Here is a 13,399-nt window from a genome sequence, read left to right as displayed (position 1 = left end):
CTCACATAATGGAGCAACTAGGTGTTTTAGGTGTTAAGAGTTTGGTTACTTTGCCCACCAGTGCGGCACGAGAGAGGGCACCAAGGTGCTCCTTATTGATGGGCAAATAGAAGTAGTGCCCCTAGAGAGTGACGGCGAAGAGGAAGAATATGAGCAAGTAGAAACCCCTAGTGATGAGGAAGAAGGAGCGCAAGAGTCTGCGACCCTCGCAGTTGTGCATTGCGCCCTTGCTCAAGACAAGATCACCGACGATTGGTGCCACAATACGATCTTCTATACTTATGCAAAATGTAGGGAAAAGAGTTGTAAGATAATCGTGGATAGTGGTAGTTGTGCCAACGTGGCATCAACTAGCACTGTGTACCATTTGGGCTTGAAGCTTGAAGCCCATCCTCAACCCTATATAGTGTCCTGGGTTAATGCAACTTCCATTCCAGTCTCACACCGCTGTCTTGTTCCTATTTAGTTTGGATCTTATAAAGATACACTTTGGTGTGATGTTATTCCCATGGATGTGTGCCATATCATTCTAGGTAGACCTTGGCTCTATGACAGGGATGTCACCATATTTGGCTGTTCGAATGTGTGTACATTCTGGTTTGAGGGCAAGAAAGTCAAGTTAAATCCACTTCCACCTAAGAACACTACTAGAAAGAAGTCCACCACGTAGAGTGGTGTGAGTGGTTCAAAAGTATCGAAGGAGTCGAAGTCCAAGTTCAAGTCTCTCCATATTTTGAATGCTAAAGACTGAGCGAAAAACTGAGGCGGACTCGATAGTATACGCCCTTGTGACTAGGGAAAGTATACCAGAGGCTAGTGTAGAGTTACCCACTGAGGCCATTCAGGTAGTGCATGAGTTTCGTGATGTCTTTTCTGATGATCTACCGAATGAGCTTCCTCTTATGAGGGATATATAACATGCCATTGATTTAGTCCCTGGAGGACTCTACCAAACCTCCCTCATTACAAAATGAACCCAAAGGAGTATGCAGAGTTGAAGAGATAGATTGATGAGCTCTTAGAAAAGGGTTTCATTCGAGAGAGCATGAGCCTTTGTGCCGTACCCGCCCTTCTTAAACCTAAGAAGGATGGCACATGGAGGATGTGTGTTGATAGTAGGGCTATCAACAAAATCATAGTCAAGTATCGGTTTCCCATATCGTGTCTTGATGACATGTTGGATATGACGGCCAATGCTACTATCTTATAAGAAAATTGACCTCAAAAGTGGTTATCACCAAATCCGCGTACGCCTTGGTGATGAGTGGAAGACGTCCTTTAAGATGAAGTATGGGTTATACGAGTGGCTAGTTATGCCTTTTGGGTTAACTAACGCCCCAAGTACTTTCATGCGTGTGATGACACAAGTGTTGAGGCCCTTCATGGGGAAGTTCCTAGTCGTATACTTTGATCATATCTTGATTTATATCATGACTAAGGAACAACACCTCAACCATTTGAGGCAGGTTTGTGGGATCCTTAGAGCCGAGAAATTGTACACCAACCTAAAGAAGTGTGCATTTTTGTCTAGTAGTGTTATCTTCTTAGATTTTATTGTGTCAGCTGAGGGCGTATCGGTGGATCCCGAGAAGGTCAAGGCCATCATCAATTGGCCTGAACCCCGCAATATTCATGAGGTGCGCAACTTTCATGGCTTAGCCACCTTCTATAGGCAGTTCATTTGAGGCTTCAGTTCCATTATGGCTCCCATCACGGATTGCATAAAACAGGGAGAGTTTCAATGGACAAAGGCAACCTCGAAGGCCTTCAAGGAGATAAAGGTCAAGATGACCGAAGCTCCAGACACGTGACTTCTGGGTTTTTCAAAAGCTTTTGAAGTCGCATGTGACGCGTCAGGAGTCGGCATAGGAGGCGTACTTAGTTAGGAAAGGCACTCTGTCGCCTTTTTTAGTGAGAAACTGAATGAGGCGAAACAAAAGTATTCCACCTATGACAAAGAGTTCTATGTGGCAGTACAATCACTACGCCATTGGCGTCATTACCTATTGCTACAAGAATTCGTCTTATTCTCAGATCACAAGGCCTTGGGATATCTGAACTCTCAGAAGAAATTAAACCTTAGGCATGCCAAGTAGGTTCGATTCCTTCAAGAGTACACTTTTGTGCTTAAGCACAAGGCTGGTGTAGAGAATCAGCTTGCCAACGCGTTGAGTCATCGAGTCGTGTTACTCAATTCCATGAGCGTCGAAGTCATGGGCCTCGAGCGCATCAAAGAAGATTATTCCAGATTTTGGAGTTGTGTACGCATCGTTGTTAGAGAGTCCGTCAGGAGCTAGCAGTGAGTACTTGATTTTAGACGGATATTTGTTTAGGAGTGACCGCTTGTGCATACCTCGTACCTCCCTCCGCGATTTTCTTGTCTGGGAGTTACATTCGGGAGGGGTCGCGGGTCATTTCGGTCGAGACAAGACCATTGCCTTAGTGGAGGATAGGTTTCATTGGCCTAGTCTCAAGCGAGACATGGCCAAAATTGTAGGGCAATGTTGTACTTATCAACTGGCAAAGTAGAAAAAGCAAAATACAGGATTATACACACCTTTGCTAGTTTCATTCATCCCTTGGTAGGACATCAGTATGGACTTCGTACATGGATCCCTAAAACTATTTGGAAATACGATTCCATATTTGTTGTCATGGACCATTTTTCTAAAATGACCCATTTCATTCCTTGTTCTAAGACCTTCGACGCATCTCATGTTGCCAAGCTGTTCTTTAGTGAGGTTGTCAAACTGCATGGGTTACCAAAAACTAGTGTCTGACCATGACGTGCGATTCATGAGTTACTTTTGGAAGATACTATGGCACATGATGAATACTAGGCTTCAATTTTCTTCTGCCTACCACCCTCAGACCGATGGTCAGACTGAGGTGGTCAATAGGAGCATAGGGAGTTTGCTCAGATGTTTAGTAGGGGAGCATACCAGGATGTGGGACACCGTATCACCTATAGCCAGTGTTTAAATTATCGGCGATATTATCGAATTATCGCCGATAATTTCGGTATCGCTGGAGTTCCGACACCGAAACTCCCTTTTTTCGTTTCTCTTCCAAATATCACCGATTTTTCAGCGATTTTATCGATTTTTTGTGAAAAGTCCAATTGTCAGCGAGAAATCGCAGGATAACCGTAGCGAATAACCCATTTTCAACGATAAAAAGGATCGATAACATCGGAGCGTTGCGTAAATACGAAAAATATCCCCCAAAAAAAAGGAAAAAAATGGGGAAACTTGCGGATTTCCGTACCTGTAGAAGAGGAGGGCCAATTGTAGAAGATGATGGGTGAACGGAAATTGCGGTGGGCCAATTGATTGATCGGTGTGCCGCAGGTGCCATCCAATCTCTACTTTCCACTTTTTTTCTTCGAATACTCAAAAATTCCAAACCTAAAGATGATTTCGGTGAAGAATCTGCTGAAGATTAGTGATTCGGAGAGACTTTCTTTCGAAATTTTAGGGTTTCGAGGGTTCTCTTCCGAAACCCTCTTTCGTTTCGAAAATAGCGCGATGGGTTTTTACGGGCGCGGATCGGCTATTGACAAGTTGAGTAGCGAGACTGCTACTGAAGTGACGTCACCAAGTTATGTGGGCCCCACCATGATGTATGTTTTGTATCCACGCCGTCCATCCATCTGGAGAGATCATTTTAGCATACGATCCAGAGAATGAGTTACATCCAAAGCTCCAGTGGACCCCACGACAGAAAACAGTGGGGAGAGTGACACCTCCATTAAAAACATCTAAAGGCCACAAAAGTTTTTGATCAAGCTAATATTTGTGTTTTCCCTTCTTTAATGTTTTTGTTAACTTTTGAACAGGTTAGATTTCGATAAAACATCATGGGGGGCCTTGGGGAGGTTTCAACGGTGTATATCAATCTTCCCACTGTTTTCTGTGGCGGGGTCCACTAAAGCTTTGGATTTGCCTCGTTCTCTGAGTAATGCCTTAAAATAATATCTCCAAATGAATGGACGTTGTGGATACAACACGTACATCATAGTGGGGTCCACAAAACTTGGTGACGTGTAGGAGTCTCACTACTCAACCGGTTAGTATCTAATCCGCCTCCGGGAAATCAGATTGCGTACTGGTTACTCAGCACGCTCTTACCGTACTGAGTAAACTCTATTATGCCCACCGTCAATGTATTTGGTCTATCCACGCCGTCCATCCGTTTTTCCATCTTATTTTAGGGGTTGAGACCAAAATTTAAGCATACCCAAAGATCAAGTGGACCATACCATTGGAAACAGTTGGAATAATAACATCCACCGTTGAAACATTTCTTGGGCCCACAATGATGTTTATTTCTCATCCAACCTGTTCATAAGATAACACAGACATGGATGAAGAGAAAACACAAATACAAGCTTAATCCAAAACTTCTATGGCCCCCAAGAAATTTTCAACGGTAGATGTTCAATTCACATTGTTTCCCATTGTGTGTTCCACTTGAGGTTTGGAAATACTTCATTTTTAGGCTCAAGCCCAAAAATTATCTATTAAAATGGATGGACGGAGTGGATAAAATACATAAATCACGGTGGACCCCACAGAGTTTACTCAGTATGCTTAGCCTATGAGTTACTCGGTACGCAATCTGCTTCCTTTTAGCCTCGTGTGCGGGTGCCAGCATCTAGATGTCACCAAGTTCTGTGGACCCCACCACGATGTATGTGTTATATCCACATCATCCATCCAATTAGGGAGATTATTTTAGGTAGTGAACCCAAAAATGAGGCAGATCCAAAGTTAGGGTGGACCACACCGCCAAGGTAGTAGGGACAATGATTCCTACCGTTGAAACCTTCCTGGGTGCTATGGCCCACAGTGGTGTTTATTTGTCATCGAAGTTGTTCATAAGATCACATGGAGATGGATGAAGGTAAAATACAAAAATGACATGGATCCAAAACTTTTGTGGCCCCTAATGATTTTTCAATGGTAGGCATGTTCAATTCACATTGTTTCATGTGGTGTGGTCCATTTGAGCATTAGATATGCTTCATCTTTGAGATCAACCCTTAAAATTATCTTGTAAAATGGATGGATGGGGCGGATAAAATACATAAATCACAATGAGCCCCACACAGTTGACTTAGTACGATAAGCGTACTGATTTATACAGCACCACATGTCACTTATTTGTATCCATGGATTGATGGGTCGATGTTATGTGGGGCCATCATAATGATAAATATTTTATCAATGTCGTCCATTTATTTTAATAGATAATTTTAAGACATGAGTCCAAAATGAGACAGATCTGCATGACTGCATCTAAGGTGGACCACACTAAGGGAAACAATGGTGATTAAATGTCCACCATTAAAAACTTCATAGGGCCATTGTAATGGGTTTTTTTTTTTTTTTTTTTTGTCATCCAACCTCTTGATTAGGTTACACAGGTCTTGATGAAGCAAAAACACGGTTTAGATTATATTAGAATTTGCCACATGTACCATTTTCAAATGCTAGGTATCAAGTGTCATACATAGCCAGAGTATCAAATACCACACTGATTGAATAATCTAATCCATCTTGATTTGACATCTTTGAGTTCATTTGCTTTTACATGTCTTAATTACTGTATGTCAGTTGCATTTGTATTATATAAACTCATTTTGGTTACTATTTGAGTGATATCTTACGAGAACGAATGTCTTTTGGCCCCCATTAAATGGGAACTTCTAATTTAATGCATTCTTTTTGTAATTTTTTTCATTCCTGAATATGTAAATATGTGTATTTAGGCATGTCCTAAAGTTTCACTAAAAAATTCCACCATTTTCTCCATATTTCCCCCCTTTTCCCTGCATTTCCGGTTATCGGCGATAACGATATTATATCTTTATCTCTAGCCAGCGAAACTTGTAATGATACCGACAATTCGAACACTGCCTATAGCCGAATTTGCGTTCAATAGTTCCGTCAATAGGTCCATAGGTCTAAGTCCTTTTGAAGTCGTTATTGGTTATATGCCTAGGAAGCCTATTGACCTTGTCCCTATGTCACTATCCTATAGGTCATCAGAGTCTGCCGAGTCCTTTGCGCAGCACATTCATTCATTGCATCAAGAAATCAGGCGAAAGATCATTACTAGTAATGAACATTACAAATTTTCTGCTGACCAGCATAAACGTTTTAAGGAATTCAATGTACGGGATTCTGTGATGGTCTGCATTAGGCCCGAACGGTATTCTCATGGGGCCATTCGCAAATTACACGCACGAGCGCTAGACCCTTGAAAATTATCAAACAAAACAGTCTCAATGCGTATGTGGTAGATCTTCCACCTTCCATGGGAATTAGTTCCATATTCAATGCGGAGGATCTAGTTACTTTTTAAGGGACCACTGATACTTTGTCCAGCAACTATCCTGATTCCCTAGACCTGTCCCTTGATCCATGGCCTCTTTCCGACCCTTCTTCTCAGCCTCTACCTCCTATACCTATCCTTCCCACACCCAAAGAGGACATAGAGGATATTCTGGACTATCAGATAGTATCAACATCGGACGGCGGGTTTCAGAAGTACCTGGTTAAGTGGAAGTCACGCTCAGCTTCTGACAATATGTGTCTCACTGAGGAGGAGCTTCGGTAATGAGTACATCATGCGAGCACGCACAAGCACGCTGCCCCCCTACGCACGTACGCGAGGAGGGCCCCACCGTCAATCGGGATCGATGATGACGTCCAGGGAAGGGCTCCTAGTTAAAGACTGAGTTTTGGTTCGTTGGAGTGGGCCTGGTAGTCAAGTAAAGCCCATCATGGGATCTTATGATCGTGGCCCACTAGTCTGATTGATCTCATATTTTAGGTTTTGCTTATTAATATTATTTAGAATATCATGGACGGTTTAGATTTCTTTGATTAGTTTTTTTTTTGGTTTACTTCATCGCCGAGTAATAGGTTGCGCACATGGCGCAAGTTTGGGGTATATGGTTTTTCTTATAAATAGGCACCCCTTGTAGCTTTTTGATTCATTGAAGATTAATAAAAATTCTGCGTTTTTTTTACTCTGAGTTCTTGAGTTGTGGAAATTCAATTGGGTGCGAATCATTCCCTTCATCGAAGGGCTAACTACTGTGGTGCGAAGCCACGTCTATCCCGATTCGCCTCCATCTTCTACCATCCGTACTTCTCATCTTGTATAATCATCTACGACTCAAATCCGTTCTTTATTGCAGCAGTTTTCCTCTTTACAGCAGAATTCCAGATTCTGGCCCTACAAGAGGGCTGAAACTTCGGCGGAGCACCATGGACAGACCGCACTTCGGATCGCCATGAAACTTGGAGGTTTTGAAGCCCTCCTCTGGCCGACCAGAGCCAAGGAGGAGCTTACCGCATTCGGCGCCCCCTCGCACGTGCGGCCAGCCCCCTGCGCACGTGTGACAGGCCTGGTCCGCTGTCCGCGCGCGGGAACTGTCTCCAGGTTCAAATTTCCTACCTATTTCACTCCCCTCATGCCTATTTTCCCTAACCCTAACCCTAGATTGCATTACTTTCAATTTATTTGCCCCTTTTCTAATCTTAGGGTTCTCTAAACTGAAACTGATGAATCCCTTGGATTAGAGATTGGTTGCTGTGCATGTGTGGATGAGTTTTACTTCCCTTTGAGTACTGTTTGGCTCATAATTTTTATTGATCCAGCGCTAACATGTGTAGGCTTGGACCTGCACAAATTTCCCTTGCTTGAATGCTTAAACTTTTGTGTGGGATGTGGAGATTTTATGTGAATGTTTCTGAATTAGTTTGATCTAAAGCCTGAGATCTTGCATATAATAATTAATTTTCATGTCCTGCATCATTCAGAGATTTGATCCTGACATCTTGGAGCGGTTCAAGAGTTTTATTTCGCCAGCGGCGAAATCTTCACAGTTGGGGAGAGTTGATGGGGACATCACGCGCACATGCATGCCCTCCTACGCACGTACGCACGGAGGAGGAGGGCCCCACCATTGATCTGGATCGATGACGACGTCCAGGGAGAGCCTCTTAGTTAGAGGACTGCGTTTTGGTTCGTTGGAATGGATCCGATAGTCATGTGAATCCCACCATGGGTTTTCATGATCGTGGCCCACTATTCTAATTAATCTAGTACTTTGCGTTTTGCTTATTATTGTTATTAGGAATATTATGGACGGTTTAGATTGCTTTGATTAGTTGCTATTTTTGATTACTTTGTCTTCAAGTAATAGGTTGCGCACATGATGTGAGTTTTGGGATATAGGGTTTTATTATAAATAGGCACCCCTTGTAGTCTTTTTGGCTCATTGAAGATTAATAAAATTTCTGCGTTTTTCTGCTCCTCTAAATTTTTGAGTCGTGGAGATTCAATTGGGTGTGAAACCCTCCCTTCCTCGAAGGGCTGACTGCCGTGGTGCGAAGCCACACCTATCCCGATTCGCCCCCACCTTCTACCATTCATATTTTTCTTCTTCTATAATCATATATACTTCAAATCCATCCTCTATTGCAGCCGTTTTTCTCTCTACAACAGATTTCAAGAATCTAACTCTGCAGGAGGGCTGAAACTTCGGCGGAGCACCACGCACAGACCGTGCATCAGATCAGGCTGAAATTTGGAGGTTTTGTGGCTCACCCCTGGCCGACCAGGGCCAAGGTGGCCATTTTCGATTTGTGGGCCCCACACACGTGCTGGACACCTCCAGCGCACGTGTGTCTGGGTCTTCTCTGCAGTCCATGCGTGTGACGCTTTTCTGGTTTGTCTCTCTCCTCTCTTTCACCCCTAATCCTTAACCCTAACCCTAAATTACTCAAATCCCCAAATTTATGCCCTTTCTTCAACCTTAGGGTTCCCTGAATTGAAATCTGTGAATCCCTTGGATTGGGGAATTATTTCTGTGCATGTGTGGATGAATTTACCCTCCTCTTATTATTGTTTGGTCTATAATTTTGATTGATCTAGCCCTAGCTTGTGTAGGCCTGGGCCTGCATAGATTCCCCTTGATTGAATGCTTGAACTTTTGTATGGGATATGGAATTTTGTGTAATTGTTTCTTAACTAGCGTGATCTAAAGCCTGAAAATCTTGCACATCATATTTGAATGTCATGTCCTGCATCAATCATCTAAAGGCTAAAGTTGTTTTGGGTCTTAGGTTAGGGTTGCCAATGCACCTCATTTACCTGTTCTTCACTTCTTAATGCTCGGTGTCATCTTGTGTCTTTAGTCTTCAGCTTCTAAGGACCCAACGCACTACATGACACACCGACTCACGTGATTGGCAAACAAGGTGCACTAACAGCAACAAGTTTTGTTGCGAGAGCGGAGAAGCGTTTGTTTTGAAATGTTAGCAAGTATAAATAGGTAAGAAGTAGGAGCATGAGTAGAAAGGCAATTGAAAGCAGAAGCAACACCTTAGGAAGAATGCTGCAACTGCAACTAAGTGTTTGAGCCTTTGAGCTGTCATTTAAGGTTTTGCCCCAGTTTAATTGTTCCATGATTATTTCTAGAGACTGTTGCATTCAGTACTTTGTTAAATGCGATTTCTTAATTGAATTTAATGAAAACTTGTTTAAGAGGACTCCAGTCAATGCAAATCAGGCAGTACTGGCTCAATGCTGATCCAACAAACCATCCTGGCCATATCAGATAGTTATGGACACACATTATAACTCCATGTGTGTCCTCACACACTTTTATAAAGATGTTTGTGTTCACATACACTGTTGGGCACATGTCAACAACCAACATGCGCATGCCCAAACTGCCAGGTGAATCTAAGTTGTTTGTGTGGGCTCATTCACATCTAAACAGTTTGTGAGCTCTGCTGGATTCATCTATGAATTCAAAAATATTAAAAATATAATGTTTATAGCTGCATTAATTTAACACATGAACTGTATGATTTCAATAGGTTGGTTAGCTTCTAGGCAAGGTGTGTACAGTTGCAACTTGGGATTCAAAAGTTGTCTTTTGATTTCCTTTCTGGTTGATAATTGTCAGCTTTTTTTGTTCATTATCAAAAGACGGAAAAGGTGAATATCTATCATTTGGGATTTAAACATGCAGGACCAATTTTCTCCCGCTCTGGCTATTTCACATAGTTGTTGCATGAGGCAGATTCTCTTTACCTGCTCCATCGTTACCCCACGATCATCATGTATGATTTAATACTTGCGGTTCCATGGAGATAATTCCTATTCGATAACTTGTGCATTTAATGGAGTAAAAAACATTTGTTATTTCCTTCTGTAAGTTTACTGATCATGGATTATATATGCCATTCTCTTACTTGGGCAGTGGGCACCTTGTCATTCCATAGTCACAACGCCATTGCTTGTTGCATTTGAGCTACTCCTTTGTATGTATCTTGAGAGCAACTATGGTACATCAGCAGCACCTTCAACATAATTGAGGGTTGAACGTTATATTCAATCTAGCTGATCTTGTTCTACCATCATGAGCTTGTTGTTTTTCTAGTGAACATTGAATGATGTTGCTCTGTGCCCTTCCAAAAGCAGTCTTGTACATATCAAGACATATTCCCGTGCTAGGACATTGAATTGTTTAGTCTATGGAACTTAAAAGTCCTTTTTACCCCTTTGTGTCTCATTTGTTTTGAAGGGTTTGTTTACAGTTCATGGCAGGGCGGTTGTAAACTCGAAGATCATCTTTGTTCCATTGTTGGCATTTGAAGTTTTCATTTTGGTTGACAATTTCAGGTACTTTCTCTATCAATTTAAGGAACTATCCACATTTTCATTTTTCTTTCCCTAGAAGCTGTACTTGGTTTTACTGTGAATTGCAGAATATTTAGAAGAACCTCAAATGTTTTTCTTATTCTAGATGTTCTTGAATCCAATGTGACAAGGATAAGCCACTTTTTTTGAAACCATGCCATGACAACACGTGTGCGTTCAACATTGGACCCAAGTCATATAGGAGGCTAGTTTTTACATTTTAATTATCATTGTCTTTTGTGCATGTAGTACTTTTTTACATGTTCATTCGATATTGGTTGATTGTTATTTTTAGTATTTGGGTGTTTTACATCAATAATTACAACATAGTATTCAAATATATGATCTTATTGTTCCAATAATTATTTTAAATATCTGAATTGATATATTGACAAATCTTTCTTTTAGAGGCACCATATGTGACACCCCATATCCTTATTCCATATTGACACAAGTGTGTGTCCAAATTATGTAGATTGAATATATGTTTGGTAGTTCTACCGAGGCCTGAGGGTGATATCTAGTCAGGATGGAACCCTTTTAGAGTAATGAAAGTCGTCCCAAAAATTTGCCTTTTATGTTGTAGAAGATGTATTAATGCATCTTGACTTGAAGAGAGTGGAAACATGGTTGGAGTCCAATCACTTTGATCAGCCAAGCCCAAGATGTTATTTTCTTAATTGTTTTCGAGTGATAACTAGATTTTATTAAGACAAGAAAAAGATAATACAAGCAATGGTAGGCAATGATGAGGATCATTGATTTTGAAACAAAATCGAGTTTGCTTCCCAACTAGAATTAAAGAACTCTAAAGGACATATATCGAAAACACTTAAATTGGCCCATCCAACCACATGCCTCTTAGCCTTCAGAAACACCTCTTCAGGACAGCATGCTAAGTTGGGGAACAATCTGCTATTACATTCTGCCCAAGTTGACTATGAGCCTGCAAGCAAGGAAAGCCTACCTAGTATCTTCCCTTTTGGATTATAACTGCCCCCTTGCCAAGCCAGGAAATGGATCTCTAGGAGCTCCAAAATCCTCCCCAAACAGCCCATGGTCCACCGATTTTGTAACCCGAAGACAGAGAATGCATGCATTGGGAACGGTCATTTGCCTTCTTCTCATTATGGTCTAGGCATGGATTTACATAGCGGTATTGGAGTGCAACTAGCTAGGGGAGTGAAACTGTTACAACTCACCCTTTGTTTGGCCCTTTTTGGTCCCATTTTAGTATATGATGACTCGTTTCATTTCAAACTGAAATTGATGTCTTGGATGATACCGAGTTGTATTAGACGATATTTAAAACCATGGTCTAAGGTCAAGACACATGTTTGGAGCTTGGGGTTAGAGCTCTCACACTGTGCAATAGAAGAAATTCTCTGAGAAGTAAATATTATAATTGTTTTTGTTCTCGTTTATCATGGGCTGTTTGGATTGATTTGCGGTTGGGTATAAATATTGCATATACATTCACATTCACATTCACATCCATAGACATTCACAAGACATTGCTACATCTAGACAAGAGAGACGGGCATATAGTTGGAAGTCTTTTATTATTATCTTGGGTTGTTATCATATTCTAAGCTGTGACGTACCACAAGCTGATGCAAGACATATGATTTCATGCTAGCATGCAACATGGAGATGATGAAAGAGTCCAGAAAGTAATTCAATTAACAAAAGATGCTAATCCACCAAGTAATTAAGAGTAAATAATAAGAAATAAAAACTTATTTAACCTAAATCACATGCCCGCATGCTAAGAAATCACATAAATCAATTAAAATTAGGCTCGATGGAAGAATAGAACTTCCAATGTAGCATAGGCACGTTCCACACTCAAGGGATAGATTTGTAGGTTTTATGATTAGGGTTAGGATGGGGAAAATCTAAAATTTAAAGAATTAGGGTTCATGGGAATTGAGAATTTTGGAATTAGTGTTTTTTTTTTTTTTTTTTTTTTTTTTTTTTTTTTTTTTTAATAATAGAAATTGGGGAAAATCTAGGAAAGTTAGGGATTTTAGGTTTAGGGTTAGGGTTTTGGGAATAGAAGAAAGGAGTTTTGATATAAAGATGATGGAAAGCCAAAAGGGGCTAGGTGGGATTCACATGTGTGGTGTGGGAGGATGGGTTTAGGTCGGTTAGGGTTTAGATTATGGATGGGTATGGGAAAGTTGGATTTGGGAGAAGACGAAGATCTGGGATGGAAGAATTAAAAACCTGAAGAAGATACTTGGATGGGGAAGAAAATAGAATATGGTGTGGGGATAGATGGAGACCTCGCACTTCCGTTGATGAAGATTAACTTTGCACCAATCTTTCTTCCAAATCGCATGGAAGTATCTTCAAATCGCATGAAGATGGGAGAAGAAAGCCAGAGCTTTTCTCCTTTTTTAATCACAAAATCCAATGTGGGTTGAATCTCCACCCCCTTGTGCTTCTATTATTAAAAATTTGTAATTAAAAATTCAGCATAATTACAACTATGCCACTCGCTTGAGTAAAGTGGTCCATCGTACAAAATAAGAAAACTAAAACATTTATTATCAATCTCAACCATTAAATAAATCCTAAAAATATCAAAAAATATAGAGAAAGCAAGATCAGAGTCCAAGGGGCCCAGATCTAAAATATATGGTGGCCCGATGGCCTGATCGACAAG

The 13,399-nt window shown here is 41.1% G+C and overlaps 1 protein-coding gene across 7 annotated transcripts in view; it reads left to right on the top strand.

Moving 5' to 3' along the window:
- LOC131251400 (uncharacterized) overlaps positions 1-13,399 on the top strand; it is a 93,915-nt gene that overhangs the window by 11,227 nt on the left and 69,289 nt on the right. For 3 of the 7 annotated variants that reach the window (XR_009173821.1, XR_009173822.1, XR_009173823.1), the window contains exons 2-3: positions 10,058-10,148; positions 10,613-10,710. Coding sequence is in view for 4 of the 7 variants with exons in the window: in XM_058252073.1 (XP_058108056.1) it covers positions 10,058-10,148; positions 10,626-10,710 (176 nt within the window). In the remaining 3 variants the exon portion in view is untranslated. Of the gene's footprint in view, positions 1-6,743; positions 7,456-10,057; positions 10,149-10,612; positions 10,711-13,399 lie in introns of those variants that run through there. The other 4 variants (XM_058252074.1, XM_058252073.1, XM_058252072.1 and 1 more) reach the window with 4 other exon arrangements.

This window comes from Magnolia sinica, chromosome 7, assembly GCF_029962835.1.
Source record: "Magnolia sinica isolate HGM2019 chromosome 7, MsV1, whole genome shotgun sequence".
NCBI classification, from domain to species: Eukaryota; Viridiplantae; Streptophyta; class Magnoliopsida; order Magnoliales; family Magnoliaceae; genus Magnolia; species Magnolia sinica.
This window is presented reverse-complemented; position numbering and strand designations above follow the sequence as displayed.